Below are 13,995 nucleotides of genomic sequence, written 5' to 3' on the forward strand. Positions count from 1 at the left end.
AACCAAACTAATCCCTTTTGAGGGGGCAAAGCAAAACACCTTTTTCACCAAAATTATCAGCCTTTGCTTTCTGAGCAGCTAAGTAATAAAAGCCTAGCAGCATTACAAAGTGGGGACCGCTACGCAGTCAGCCCCCAGCTGCCACCACACCACGACCCTCGATCCTCCAGCAGCCCCCAGATCTTTCGGATCTGTATTCTGGGACACGATACGAGTTGCCAGAGTGCCACCATGACAGCTGCCATTGCTTTGCGCAGACAGAATTAGTAAGATAAACGAAGCCAGAGACAGAGGGACCCAGTTGTTGTCCAGATATGTGAGATCAGAAGAGACTGCAGCACCCTCTCAGTGAACGGGAACACGAAGGGAAAAAAACAGAGCTAGAAGTAACTTACAAGTTACAGAGACTGGGATTTCCCTGAAATTAATTCAGAAGAGCTGGATTTTATAGTGATGCATCATCAGAAGGGCAGAAGATGGTAATTAAACGTTAGGAAAGAGAGAAATCCCCAAAATGCCCATGATTTCCTAACCAGGCCAGAAAATAAAATATTTTAATATAAAAAGAAAAAAACACTGATCATTAACTTCCTTGAACGGAGTAACATGATCATGCCCTAAACAGAAAATTCGTTTTCCACATTAAAAAAAAATGTAATGAGGTGTAATGAGGATCAGAGGAAAGCAGATTGAAGTAATTTTGTACATGTTGGTGTCAGTTTGGCCATTCGTGTGACTGTATACGTAAAAGGCAAACGGAACAAAGAGAAAAGACAAACTTCAGCATCTAAATAAAGTGTCTGGTGACTGCTGGGGTCGAAACATCCCACTAATCTCTGCAGGGATTTAGCGGTCTAGGAACACAACACCCGGCTAAATGACTGAAGATTTGCCATGTCATATATAGACCCACATCACTGCTTTGGCACCGAGCGGAGAAAGAGTGAAAACGAGCACAGGAGGCTTTTAATCATTGTCGTGAATTTGAAATGTCACGGAACAAAGCGATGACAATGACCAGAAATCCTCACAGAAAAAAGGATGTTTTAATGTGGGAAAAAGTAATTCTGTGTCTAAAAAAAAAATTTTTTTGGCTATTACAAGAGTTTAACCCTTTGAAACCTGAACAAACTGACATGATCTCTTTCAAAAACATTGGAAGAAGGCAATGGGCAACAAAAGAAGAAATTACTCAAAAATTAGCACAAAAAAGTTAAAAGTACAAGAAATTTACCTGCAAATTAGTCATTACTACTACTAATACTACTACTACTAATAATAATAACAATAATAATAATAATAATAATAATAATGATGATGATAATGAATTTTGATTTTTAAAAAAGAAAAACAAAGAAAAAAACCTGGAAGACCTGGAAAAGGTGCTTAAAATTATAATAATTTTGTAACATAGTTTAAAGTAATTTTTTTTAATTTTTATTTTAGATTTCACATTTTTTAAATTTCTAGCAGTTTATGGATATGGATTGTTAACTGCCTTTTTTCTCAAGGTTTTTGAAAGAAATCGCACCAATTTGTTCACAGTTTAAAGGTTGTGAAAGGCATCTAAAAGCAGCACAAGAAAAGTGATGTTGCTCCAGGTTTCAAAGGGTAAATTGCTCTTCTTTTATTCTGGTTTGGTGTTTGGGTCGTCCTATCTGCCTTGATGCATGTTGGGATATATTGAGGAATGTAAAATAAAGAGGTATGTATGGGGGGTTCATACATGTATTTACAGGCATATCAGCTTATTTCTTTAAATCTAAAGTATCTTAAGACAAATGTCCATAATGGGTTTTTCCATAATTTTGTTTTTATTGCTTGTTTTGCTTTAAGAGATCTGAAAATAATCAGTTTCAAATAAACCTGTTGCAAGTTATCTCACTCATCTCTGTCTGGCTGCACAATAAAAGATGGGAGCTCAGGCTGTACCGTCCGCCTACATGCATAAATATATAACTAGACAGTCTAAAGATACACCTCTGAGTTACATCCTAAGCATGATATCTATTTACTTTTACTTTGACATTCATGCAAAAATTAAGTTTTGTGAAAGGATTTTTGTTTATGATTCTGTATACTTTTATTCTGTCTGCCACATAACCATACCTCATGATGTAAAAACCCTGCATAAAAAAAAACATCTGTTAAATCTTTTAAATATGATACAATAAAATATTTGGGGCAAGTTAAAGTAGCAAGTCGAGGCCAGATGAGGCACATTTTTACGCTACAAATCATTTAATCAGGAAAAATCTTATTATATACCATAGAAGAGGTTTTTGTTTTAGATGGAGGGGCTGTGAGTCTGTAGCTGCAAATGGAGGAAGCATCTCTTTTTTTCTCAGCCCAATCTTAGAACATTTCCAAGAAACACGGGCCAATATTTCCTCGAATCTTATTGAATCAATAAAGTTGTTAGTGTTTGGTGAAGGCCTTCCAGTTGACAGCAGAATTTGATTACTCAAGAAAAATCTATTTTACTTTAGCAATAACACAAGATAACATTATTCCAAAAAAGTAAAATAGCAAGTAAATAAATAAATTAGTATATTATGAAATACAGAAGTCTTGACCATTTCTTGGCTGGGAGCAAAATACTTAAGTTTTAAACATATTTTGGTAATTAGTGAGCTTTGTAGATGGTGGATTTTGTTACCGTTGAAGAGAGCTAAGTTAAGCTGCTGGCTTTAACCTTATATTGAATCATACAGCATGCATGTTATAATTAAATTTCATGACAATCTATCCAATAGTTGGACATTGTACTCATAACCACATATGTGACCCACAGACTGTATAAAATAGTGGACATAGCAATGGTGTTATCAAAAAACAGGTTTATAGCCACTAAAACAAAATGTAATCACTGGAAAAAACTGACTATTTAGATATATATGACTACTTAGAGGTGGGATCCCCATCTAGCTCTGCCCAGGGGCCACTTTTGCATAATAACAGAAGGTCAAGGGCCAGTTAAAGAACACACATTAATCGCCATATAACTAAATCATTTATATATTTGCTTGAAAGCAATCTCCATCGACTGAGGCTCTCCGACTGATGATTCAAGCCTCCAACTTTAGAGGGGCAGCTCTAGTAAACCTTTTATATCTGACGTAAAATGAAGCGTTTTAACATTTGGGCGTATGTGAATGGAGTCGCTTTTAGAGCCAGCCTCAAGCGGCCATTAGAGGAGGTTGCTACTTGTATTGAACAGACACATATACTGTAAGTGTGGAAACTATCTTCTCTAATTCTCCGCAAGAGTATTTCCCAAAGTGTCAAATGATTTTTTTTGCCTGTAATCTAATGTAGTCTTCAACATCAAATCAAGGCTATGGCAATTTTACACTTGCTAAGCTGCACATATGCCCTATTCCCACAGTAGCAGTCCAAAATGATTCTGTCCCTCTTCATCAGCTCTAATTGTCCATTGGAGACCTTCATTATGAAGCTGCACGTTCTCTAAAGTCAGTTGCTGGGATCCATTTCAACCAGTTTGACGGGCAGTGCAGTGAAGTTCTTCCAGAGGATCATATTGAATCTTGGGTGACCCAGAGAAATTCCAGTCCAATTGGTTGCTGTGGCATTAATGATTAACGGTGCACTAGTGATGACGGGGTCTGCCTGGCTTGACCTTTCCACATGGCTGTATTTGCAGCAGAAGTAAGCGCCAGGCTTTAGCATCACGATAGCCTTGCAGTGCCCAGACAGCTGCACCTTTATCCCCTGGCCCAGCAGCTGAGTTGGAGGCCCAAAGTGGGGGATGGATATCTGTGAGCCAGCTGAAGACAGGCAAGAAGCAAAGGCCGAGAGCTGGAGGGCGAGGACTGAGGGCACATAAGGGCAGCCTGGGCAACATGTGCATAAAATAGATTGGCCCTTGAGATATCAATTAAACCACATGCCTCAAATTAAGCGAACAGAAATAATTGCTTTTCCACGCCTGGGTTAAATACCTAAGTATTATTATCAAATGTCTCTAATGTATACATTGGCATTATGAGAGGAATGTGGTGATGATTTATATTGCTGCTCAAGTTTTATGAGGGATATCTGTCTAGTTTTTAGCTAGAAGTACATTGAGTGCATGAAAGAAAACTTGCCACATGTTCTTAAAGCGGGGTAATCCAATCAATTCTATTCCCAGTCTTGTCCTCTAAACTTGCACAACATCATCTTTTGTCTGGAAAAACTGTCATCTGCCTTCAATTCTGTCCCCTAGTCCAAATGACACAGAGTCCTTTTTGTCCCTGCTGCCCCTTTCAAACTTGTCTGGAGTAACATTAACTGTGACTGTCTCCTTGGGGATAAATAAAGTATCTAATTATCATGACAGCACTGCTGAGCCTTTATCTACATTTAACTTGAAATCGGAAAAATTCCTTTGGACGATATTTTAATTTCAGTTGGCATTCAGAGAGCAGAGCAGAGCCGCTGTTCCGCTCCCTATTAAATGAGACGCCATGTGCATTTATTCAAGAGGAGCAGCTTAACTTCATTTATTATTTCATTATTTCATTATTTTATAATCTTTATTTATGTTTCATCTGTCGAGTTCATATCGTAACAAAAACTTTTAGTTTTGCTGCAGTGATATTATTGCTCTTACAGAATTATTCTCAGAATATTGCTTGCACATCAAATTAGCCGAATTCTCCATGTAAACAGCAGTGCAGTGCACGATGTGCAGGTGCACCTGGCTTGTAAAGGAAATGGGAGATAACAGTCTGATTGATGAAATTCATATTACATTCAAAATACATCTATGAGTAATTAAGGGACGAAATATAACCAATTCGCTCCTTACTTCATGCCCAGTTTATGCACCATGCAAAAGTGGTTGGAAACGTCCGAAATGCATTTGTGCCCATTGAGTTTACAACCATGCTGTTGCCTGTGTGAGGCTGTACTTCATCACAGCAGTGCTTTGAGCTATATGCTAATATCAACATGATAACATGCTGATGTTTAGCAGGTATATCACCATGTTTATCATCTTAGTTTGCATGTTATCATTCTAACATGTACCTGCTTAACACAAAGTTCAGCTGAAACTGATGGGAATGTCACTAGTTTTTTAGGTATTTCCTTATGAACTAAAGTACTGGACAAATTAAAAAATTGAATCTGATAATGGCGGTAAATAAAAATTCCTCTGGGGACTGTACAAAACACCAGTACAAAATTTTGTGGCAGTCCATCAAATGAATAATTCATACTTCTGCAGGTTTGTGCCAATGCATTCTAATGCGGGCACCTGTTGCATACGGCAGGCATATATAGTGCTGCAGGGATTACGCACAGCTTGTAATTTCACACATGCTTGTTGGGATCAGAACTGTCCAGAACTCCCAGTCCTGGCTGATGTCAAATCAAACTTCTGTGGCATCTGCAGTGTCTGTGCTGCGTGGGGCGAAGTCACATTGTGATGTGCAGTGTGTCTCTGGGGCTCTCTGTGACTCTGCATAAGTTTTTCCTCTTTAGTATAAATCAGGTGTAATACTTATGTAGATATTTCAGTCTGATCCAAAGCGACAGAACCACTGACATCCACTAATGTTGCTAAAAAGAGCTCTTTTTTTCCCTTTTTTTTTTTTTTACACAATGCAACATATATGACCATAAACACATGCAAAGCACACACAGAAACTGACACACTTTGTGAAGCACCAGCTTCTCTAAGGGGGACTATAAATAGAGCACTTGAATCTAGTGACGCATTTTCTCACTGGAGGGTTTCCAGGGACCACCGGGTCAGACAAACCTGTCTCAGACAGGGAGAGGACAGACAAAGAGAGACAGACAGACATATATAGAGACAGATAGACAAACAGGTAGAGAAAGAGAAAGAGGTGGGATGAGGGAGGAAAGAGTTGAAAGAGCATAGGGTTGATGCAGGGTTGATGTAGAGGTGTGAACAAAGAGAGTGTGGTGGCTGCAGAAAATAGAGCTACAATTTTCTAAGAAACCACACAGGCATCTGTCAGTGCCCAGCCTGGACACTGTACCCGACACGTTGGAGGTCTGGGATTGAATGCGTATTCCCCTGTGAGGGAAAATATAGGTAGGTAAAGACAGATGAGACACATGAGTAGGGACAAATCTCACGGGACAACCATCTTTGACGTTTGACCCTAAGTGTCCTTTCCATTAACAGCCATAGGAAGACTATGGCGTTATGTAACAGTGTGTGTGTGTGTGTGTGTGTTCGTGTAATATTATGATAACGATAAGCACAGATAGTTATCTGATGTAAAGAAAACAGCCGTTGAGCAGAATGTTTTTCCACAGGAAGTGGGATGATATGATAAGAAACCCAAATACTAGAAAAATGAAATTTAACCCTTTGAAACCTGAGCAGATTGGCTCAATGTATTTCAAAACACGGGAAGTAGGCGACAAGCAAGAAGAAGAAATTCCAAAAATAATCAGCAAGAAATCTGTAAAAAGTTACAAGAAAATGACTTGAAAGTAAATACATACATATATATATAGTTTTTTTTCTTTTTTTCTGTAAAATAATAAGAAATGTAAACCTATACGAATCATAAATGTAGTTTTCTGGACATTTTTCGACAATCACTGGGTGAGTATGTGAGAGAGTGAACTACTGAGTGACCTTAAAAGGCCACACGTGCTCGCTGGTGACTAAATGAGCAAGTGAAAGGGGTCCTCGGGGTTATCTCTGTGAAGCGCCGCTGTATTTATAGATCATCTCAAAAAAGATCCCCTGCCCCCCCCTTTACTCGCCCTTCCCCTGTTTTCAATTAGCCCCTGATGGGTGGAGTAATGCAATCAGGAGTAACTACAGCTCGCTCGCAGCCTCCTCCCTCAGTCTGCCCCAGACTCCACACAGGCACACACTCCTCAGACAGGAAGGTAAGACCCAGCTCTGTTCAACTGCTCCACTATCCATCCATCCACTCGTCCCATCTTTCCACTCATTCATCCTTTCACTGGTCGTCATTCTTCCATTCTGCGGGACACAGGCGCTCACTGTGATCTCCGGCATCCCCACCCACCTGCTCATGTTCTCCCTCTCTCCACCTGCACAGCACCTTCACTATTTAACCACCTCCTCTTTCTCCCCACTCTCTGTCCTCATGTCTGTCTCTGAGACAGCATGACTCCTTCATTTTATCATTCATCTCCAAAAAAGAAATGCACAACCCCTGTTGACCCCTGTTAGTGGAGTTCATTTCCACCCTTCTTTCCTCCCTTCTCATCAAGCTCACACTTCCCTTCAGCGAAACTGTGTTCGTAAAGCTGTTAGCTCCTCACTTGTTATTGCCTAGATAGTGGTGACTTCAAGTTAGACAAACTGGTCGTTAGAACTTTATTCGTATTTCAGAACTTTAGTAGCACTTTACAGCTTTTGGGTGAGATGCAATTCAGTTTAAAATCTTTTTAAAACCACTTATCATGTGCACAAAAAAGTACCTGTTAATTCATTACAAAAAATAATGGATTTTGAAGGTTCCTGAAAACATCTAGATGAGGAACAGGGGCGTTTCTAGGTTTTGAGGGGACTTAGCCCAGGGCCAGGAGGATCCCATCTCTGGGATTTTCTTTTTTTTTTCTAATGAACAAGCTCTATTTTTATGCTTTTTTAAATGCACTCTAGAACCTTATTTACCTTTTAAAATGGTCATTTTTTACTTTCCAGATTAATTATGAATTTGTTTAGAAAAAATAGTTTTTAGTACTTAGTACTGAGTATAGAATAATTTATAAATTCTGTCATTAAAATGTATTGAATAGAGTTGGAAAACTTGTTAAATTTGATATGAACGGAATGACGCATTATTCGATTGTGGGATTTTTTTAAAGTTATGATTAGCCCCCTTCTTAATTTTGAAAAATTCTGAATAGTGTATATATTTAGATCCAGGTCTATTTATAAAACAGTCGAGGCTGTAACCTTGGACACCCAGGCCTAATGACACAGCTGATAAGTAGTATAGTATATACAGTATGTATACAGATGCTTGTAATTTTGCAGTTGGTGGAAGGGTTTAGGTTGAACTGCAAACTTTTATCTACATTGCATTTACTGTCAGTGCGAACTGAGATCAATTTAGAGTTTAATTCAGTTTAACATTTTATTTAATTATTCACTTACACGGCTATTATAAGTGGCTGCTGTCTGTACTGATGTAATCGATTTCTTCCAAAATTGTTGCTCTGAGGAGTAGAAAACAGTTTAGAGGTCTCACTGTCAAAGACAGTACGTATTTATGTTTTGCTTATTGTTTTGTTTTCACGGTTGGATGAAATTTGAAGACTTAAGACACCTGAAAACATCTGGAATCAAGGATAAAAAAATTGTAGGGTTACTTAAATTTGTCATGATACATTCATCTACGAGAATTCTTTGGAAAAACTGGAAAATAACTGAAAACACAAGAGGCTTCTTAACAAAATGCAGTAAAAGTTGATTGTCCAGATGAAAACAGTGACTTGAATTAAGCACTGGAGCTTTCTGGGGATAGACCAGGCTGCACGGTGGTCAAACTTGGTGTTGAGCTATTTGTACTGGGAGACTCCCAGCATCAAAGACACCCCAGAAGCTGGGAAACAGCTGCATGACGTGTCTGAATAGCTGAAGGTTTTTCTGGGGGTGGTTGAGATTATCCTTTTTGTATTTTTAGGAGTCAGATAAATCCATATATAAGCTAGGTGAGTCATGCTGGGAGCAATAGACAATGAAGGAATGTAGGGAGGGGTTCAGAATAACTCGAGCAGAAAGGACGAGCAGATTACACGTCTCAACTTCAGCCATATAAAAGATACTAACCTCAACAAGAGGTCACGGAGCTCATTTTGGACCACTGAGGAATACCCACTGATATAAATAGATGAAGGGGAAGAGGTTCTGACAGTCTAAGAAAAATAAAATGGCAAGGTATGGCGAGGTAGGGAGGTCTAATGAAAAACAGGAATGTGAGAAATAAAAAAAAGAAGGAGATTGTATAGTAATGTTTAAAAGAAAATTTTAGTAATTTTAGGTTTTATAGCTTGCTAAAATGTCTGAATCTTTGTGGAGGAATCACTGGACATATAGGCATATGAATAGTGCAAACAAAAAGTCTGGGGTCGTATTAGCCTTTGAAAGTTGAGCAAATTGATTTGATTATGTTCAAAAAGATGGGAAGAAGGCAATGAGCAGCAAATGAGCAGCAAAAGAAGAAATGAACCAAAACTTAGCAAGAAATTAGCATTTACCTGAAAAAATTGCTTTAAAAAAAAAAAACAAGGAAAAAAGTATTTAAAAAAAAGGAAATGGCCAGGATAGAGTGCTTAGAATTATAATAATATATACATAATAATTTCTTAACACAATTTTAAATATGTAATCATCATCATTATAAATGGTTTCCCCTTGATTCTTTTCTTTTTTCCCCTTGACATTTTTCTTTTGATATTTTTCCCAGCTTCTTTCCCTAAACATTTTTTCCCTAACTTTTTTCTGTTTTCTCCTACACATTTTCCCTTTTTTCTTTCCCTATATATTTTTCCCAAGCTTTTTTGCCTGGACTTTTTTTCCATATCTTTCTAAAAATAATTCTCTAAATGTACAAATTTCTTGCAATTTGCGGAAGATTTTTTACCAAGTTGCTCATTGCCTTTTTCCCCATATTTTTGTATGAAATCGCACCAATTTGCTTAGAGTTCAGAGTGCTTGAGAAAAGCATCTGAAAGCAGCACAAGTAAAGTGATGTTGCTCCAGGCTTCAAAGGAGTAAACGCTGTATGTACTGGGACACTGGACACCTTTATATCCTCTTTCTTCATACCTTGTATCATCCATACCATTCATAAAGACGCACACAGTGTACTCAGATATAAAGCCTACACTGTCCCCGGTCTACAGAGAGTAAGAGTATTTAGCCACAGGTGGGATAACCAGAGGGCTTAAAAGGCCGACCACAAACAGCTGCATATTGTGAGCAGCCATTATTACAAGTGCCATTCAAACCCACTTATGCACCGACGTGTGCACACACACAGACACACACATGCATGATGACAAGGGATACAGTGATCTGGTGCTGACAGCTGGACGTGAGGTGATGGATGGATCAGTGTACAGCAGCGGCATGGTGAGCGTTGGTATGCAACAGGGCGAAAGTTGACTGTCTCTAAGCAGGACTGATAGGGGTTATTTATATCCTCCTCATCTGTCACCTTCTGGTTCTGACACCGAGAACAAAATGAAATACTGCTGAGAGATAGGAGGAAGAGATGAAAGGAGGAAATATGCAAGACAGAAAAAAACTGTAATGTGAAGGATTTTAATACTGAACATGTCCCAGAAAACATTAATTGCTTGGAATTTAAGATCTTTAAGAAATTGCTATCTGCTAAGTGTCGATGTCACTGAACGGATGTGTTTGAGTAGCAAAAAGACAAAAACTGTTATAGAAGCTTTTGTAAAATATGTTTTTTTTGTCGTATTTACTTTAATTTGTAGAAAAATAAGGTTCCTCTGGCTCCTTCTAGTGCTTCTTAAGGGTTGGCAATAATCTGCCATCCATAACAGATAAGTAAACAGAGGAGGCCCATCAATGAAACGCTTGCTTTCACTTCCACTCCTCCTGACTCTGATTTTTTTTTTTTTTTGCTCAGGCATAGCGGACAGATGTTTAAAGAGCACCGAGAGGAGCCAGAGGAACATGTTTCTATTTTAACATGGAGGTCTATGGGGATTAACTCAATTTTGGAGCCAGCTTCAAGTGGTCATTAGAGGAAGGGCAGTTGGCACTTTTGCATCAGCATCATTTTTCAGCTTTAGAGGTTACCACTTGGTTTTAATATTACTTTAAATGACATTTAAGACAATTTTTTCTTGGAAATAGACACTTAAAGTGACTATTTCCAAGTCGACACATGGATGTCAGTTCAAATTGTACAGTAAAATGAAATTACACTGTGCTTACCGCTGTACACAGAAAATGAACTAACTAGCAGGGTGGCTATCAAGTCCTTTGCTAAACGATGTAGACTCATTGCATGATTTTTGTGTAGAGAAGTCAATCACTGGAGAAGACGAAGCTGTTTCATTATTTGAAACTAACCAGATGTGGGAGTCCATCACACATAAGTCACATACTTCAGACAGAATACTTTCTCTCCTCTCACTTCCTGTGTCTTTTTATGTGTCCCTTTGTCTCACAGGTGAGTGACTCCAGGTCAAAATGACCGAGCGCTACGATTGCCACTACTGCAAGGAGTCCCTGTTTGGGAAAAAGTACGTTCTGAGAGAGGAGAATCCCTACTGTGTGAAATGTTACGAGAGCCTGTACTCCAACACCTGCGAGGAGTGCAAGAAGCCCATTGGCTGCAACACCAGGGTCAGAGATGTCCCGATACAGACTGCACATATGAGCTGATAATTATCACCAAAGTCGGCTCATCTAACTGTCCATGTTATGCTCTTCTAGGATCTGTCGTACAAGGACCGCCACTGGCACGAGGAATGCTTCATGTGCTTCCAGTGCAAGCGCTCGCTGGTGGACAAGCCGTTCTCCACCAAGGATGAAAAGCTCCTCTGCACTGAGTGCTACTCCAACGAGTACTCCTCCAAGTGCCACCAGTGCAAGAAAACCATCATGCCGGGTAGGAAAAAAGCCACAAAGACAACATGTTTGTGTTAAGCTGATACCAACAAAACAGACAGCAAAATCCAATTTCTGACATGAAAACATCTGTTAAACTGTAAGTATATATCTACAGCTAGTCACAATAATGCATCTGTGATTGGTTTACACAACTGTCTTCAATATAAAAGCTGCCGACTGAGTCTCTTACATTATTTGTCACAATAAATCAGTGAACTTATTGTAGGGCAGGTGTGTACAGCAGCGGGTCAGGACGTGTCTGTTGGAGCACCATGTAAATATAAAGCCTTTCTGTCTGTTTTAAAGCCAACAACAAGAGTTTCACTGTTTTTTAACTGCTTGACAACACCGCCTGTTCCTCTGAGCCAGGGCTTCACAAAGCTGTGATTGAGGGCCACACAGGAATACTGCACACATAAAACAAAATATATTTTCTCACTTCCACACTAAACTGCCAAGTTGTTCATCGAAATCAGTAACTTTAGACATCACAAACACTGATGACTGAAAGTAACTCCAGCTGTCATTCCTAATATGACAAAACACAGGCCAGAGATATAATTGCTTTTTAACCACGTTTGCAAAGACAACCAGCTGCGCTGTGAACAGAGACGTTCACTACGTGTGTTACTGGAATATTCCAGTTGAGAGCAGACCAGAAAACTCAGACTGCATTGAACTTCCAGATTTGCATAGGCGCCATCACAGATCATATGTAAGGCCTCTGAATCAAGCACATTGTGACAATAATGAGTACGCACTTTACGCTGACCCCACTGTAAGGCTGCCTCCTTCCAGCCTTAACTTAAAGGTTAAAATAACTAAGGGCTATGGGTAATAAAAGCACGGGGACGTCTTCTCTGTTTCACAGCATCTCTGATATCACTCCACAGAAGGTGCACCACATTATTAAGATTATCGACCAAATAAAATAAAACTTCCCAAAAACAAATCTCCATTTGTTGCATCTTGTGTACACTTAGTTAATTTCTGAGGAGGTGCACAACCAACGCTCCAAATGAACATGAGATACCCAAGGTGGCCATCATGCCCGTGCAAATGCATTTAAATCAGGTTTCTCTCTTTCACTAACTACATTCAATCCTTTACTTTGTGTTCCTCTGAAGGCTCCAGGAAGATGGAGCACAAGGGGAACAGCTGGCACGAGACCTGTTTCACCTGCCAGAGATGCCAGCAGCCCATCGGCACCAAGAGCTTCATCCCTAAGGACAATCATAACTTCTGTGTGCCCTGCTATGAGAAGCAATTCGCCATGCAGTGTGTGCACTGCAAGAAGGTGGGACACTCCATGGGAACTGATTTTCAGAATCGCACTCAATTATTCCCCATTTTTAATCAAAGAACCACCATTACACCTGTGTAGGCAACAAAAATGTTCGAAAATCTTTGTTTTGTGTTATCAGCCAATCACCACCGGCGGGGTGACCTACCGTGACCAGCCCTGGCACAAGGACTGCTTCCTGTGCACCAGCTGCAAGCAGCAGCTGTCTGGCCAGAGGTTCACCTCTAGAGATGACTTTGCCTACTGTCTCAACTGCTTCTGCAACCTTTACGCCAAGAAGTGTGCCTCCTGCACCACCCCCATTAGCGGTAATCACAATTTCTCATCTTATGGGTCTCCCTGAATGTAAGATGAATTGTTGATAGGATGTTTCTCAGTTATTTCGACTTCACTTTCAGGCCTCGGAGGCAGCAAGTACATTTCCTTTGAGGAGCGCCAGTGGCACAATGACTGCTTCAACTGCAAGAAGTGCTCCGTGTCCCTGGTTGGCCGTGGCTTCCTCACTGAGCGTGATGACATCCTGTGCCCAGAGTGCGGAAAGGACATCTAAGTCGGTCTAAAGGACGACGGATACTTCTGATTGGATGACGACGATATGATAGAGATAAATACTATGAGAGCACAGAGCGTAGCATCCATAGCATCTTTACAGCCTAGCATTACAATGAAATGTACATTGATTTATGCCATAATACAAACTACTAACAGTGTTATCTGAATTTAGGAATTTTATTTAATTAAGTTAAATATTCACTCTGAGAAAAAAAGTTATCACTAATAAAACTGTAAAGATCTTTGCTTATGAAATGCAACATACTGCAGATAAACACTCTATGAAGCATTTTAAAAGACTATCTTCTTTGAAGTGTAACATTAATTACCGCTTCGTGCATGGACTTGCTTGTTGCTGTTATTAGTGGAGATTTTGTGAATGAGTTCTGCTGTTACCAATTAAATATTTCAAGACTGCGTCTCGACTCTTATAATTGCTAACTGTAGCTGTGCATGAAATCACAAATTTTACTTTGGCTGGCCATTTAGTTTACAAACGGTAAGCGACAGTTCC

General features: G+C 39.5%; 1 protein-coding gene across 1 annotated transcript; it reads left to right on the forward strand.

Annotated features, from left to right (window-relative positions):
* Positions 1–6,811: 6,811 nt before the first annotated feature.
* On the forward strand, positions 6,812–13,898 carry LOC121948934 (four and a half LIM domains protein 2). Its single transcript, XM_042494484.1, has 6 exons — positions 6,812–6,885; positions 11,184–11,359; positions 11,450–11,624; positions 12,754–12,923; positions 13,051–13,237; positions 13,328–13,898. Exons 2-6 carry the CDS (start codon positions 11,204–11,206, stop codon positions 13,477–13,479), a joined length of 840 nt encoding a protein of 279 aa, XP_042350418.1. The 5' UTR covers positions 6,812–6,885; positions 11,184–11,203; the 3' UTR covers positions 13,480–13,898.
* The last annotated feature ends 97 nt before the right edge of the window (positions 13,899–13,995 follow it).

Source organism: Plectropomus leopardus, chromosome 10 (assembly GCF_008729295.1).
Source record: "Plectropomus leopardus isolate mb chromosome 10, YSFRI_Pleo_2.0, whole genome shotgun sequence".
NCBI lineage: Eukaryota > Metazoa > Chordata > Actinopteri > Perciformes > Serranidae > Plectropomus > Plectropomus leopardus.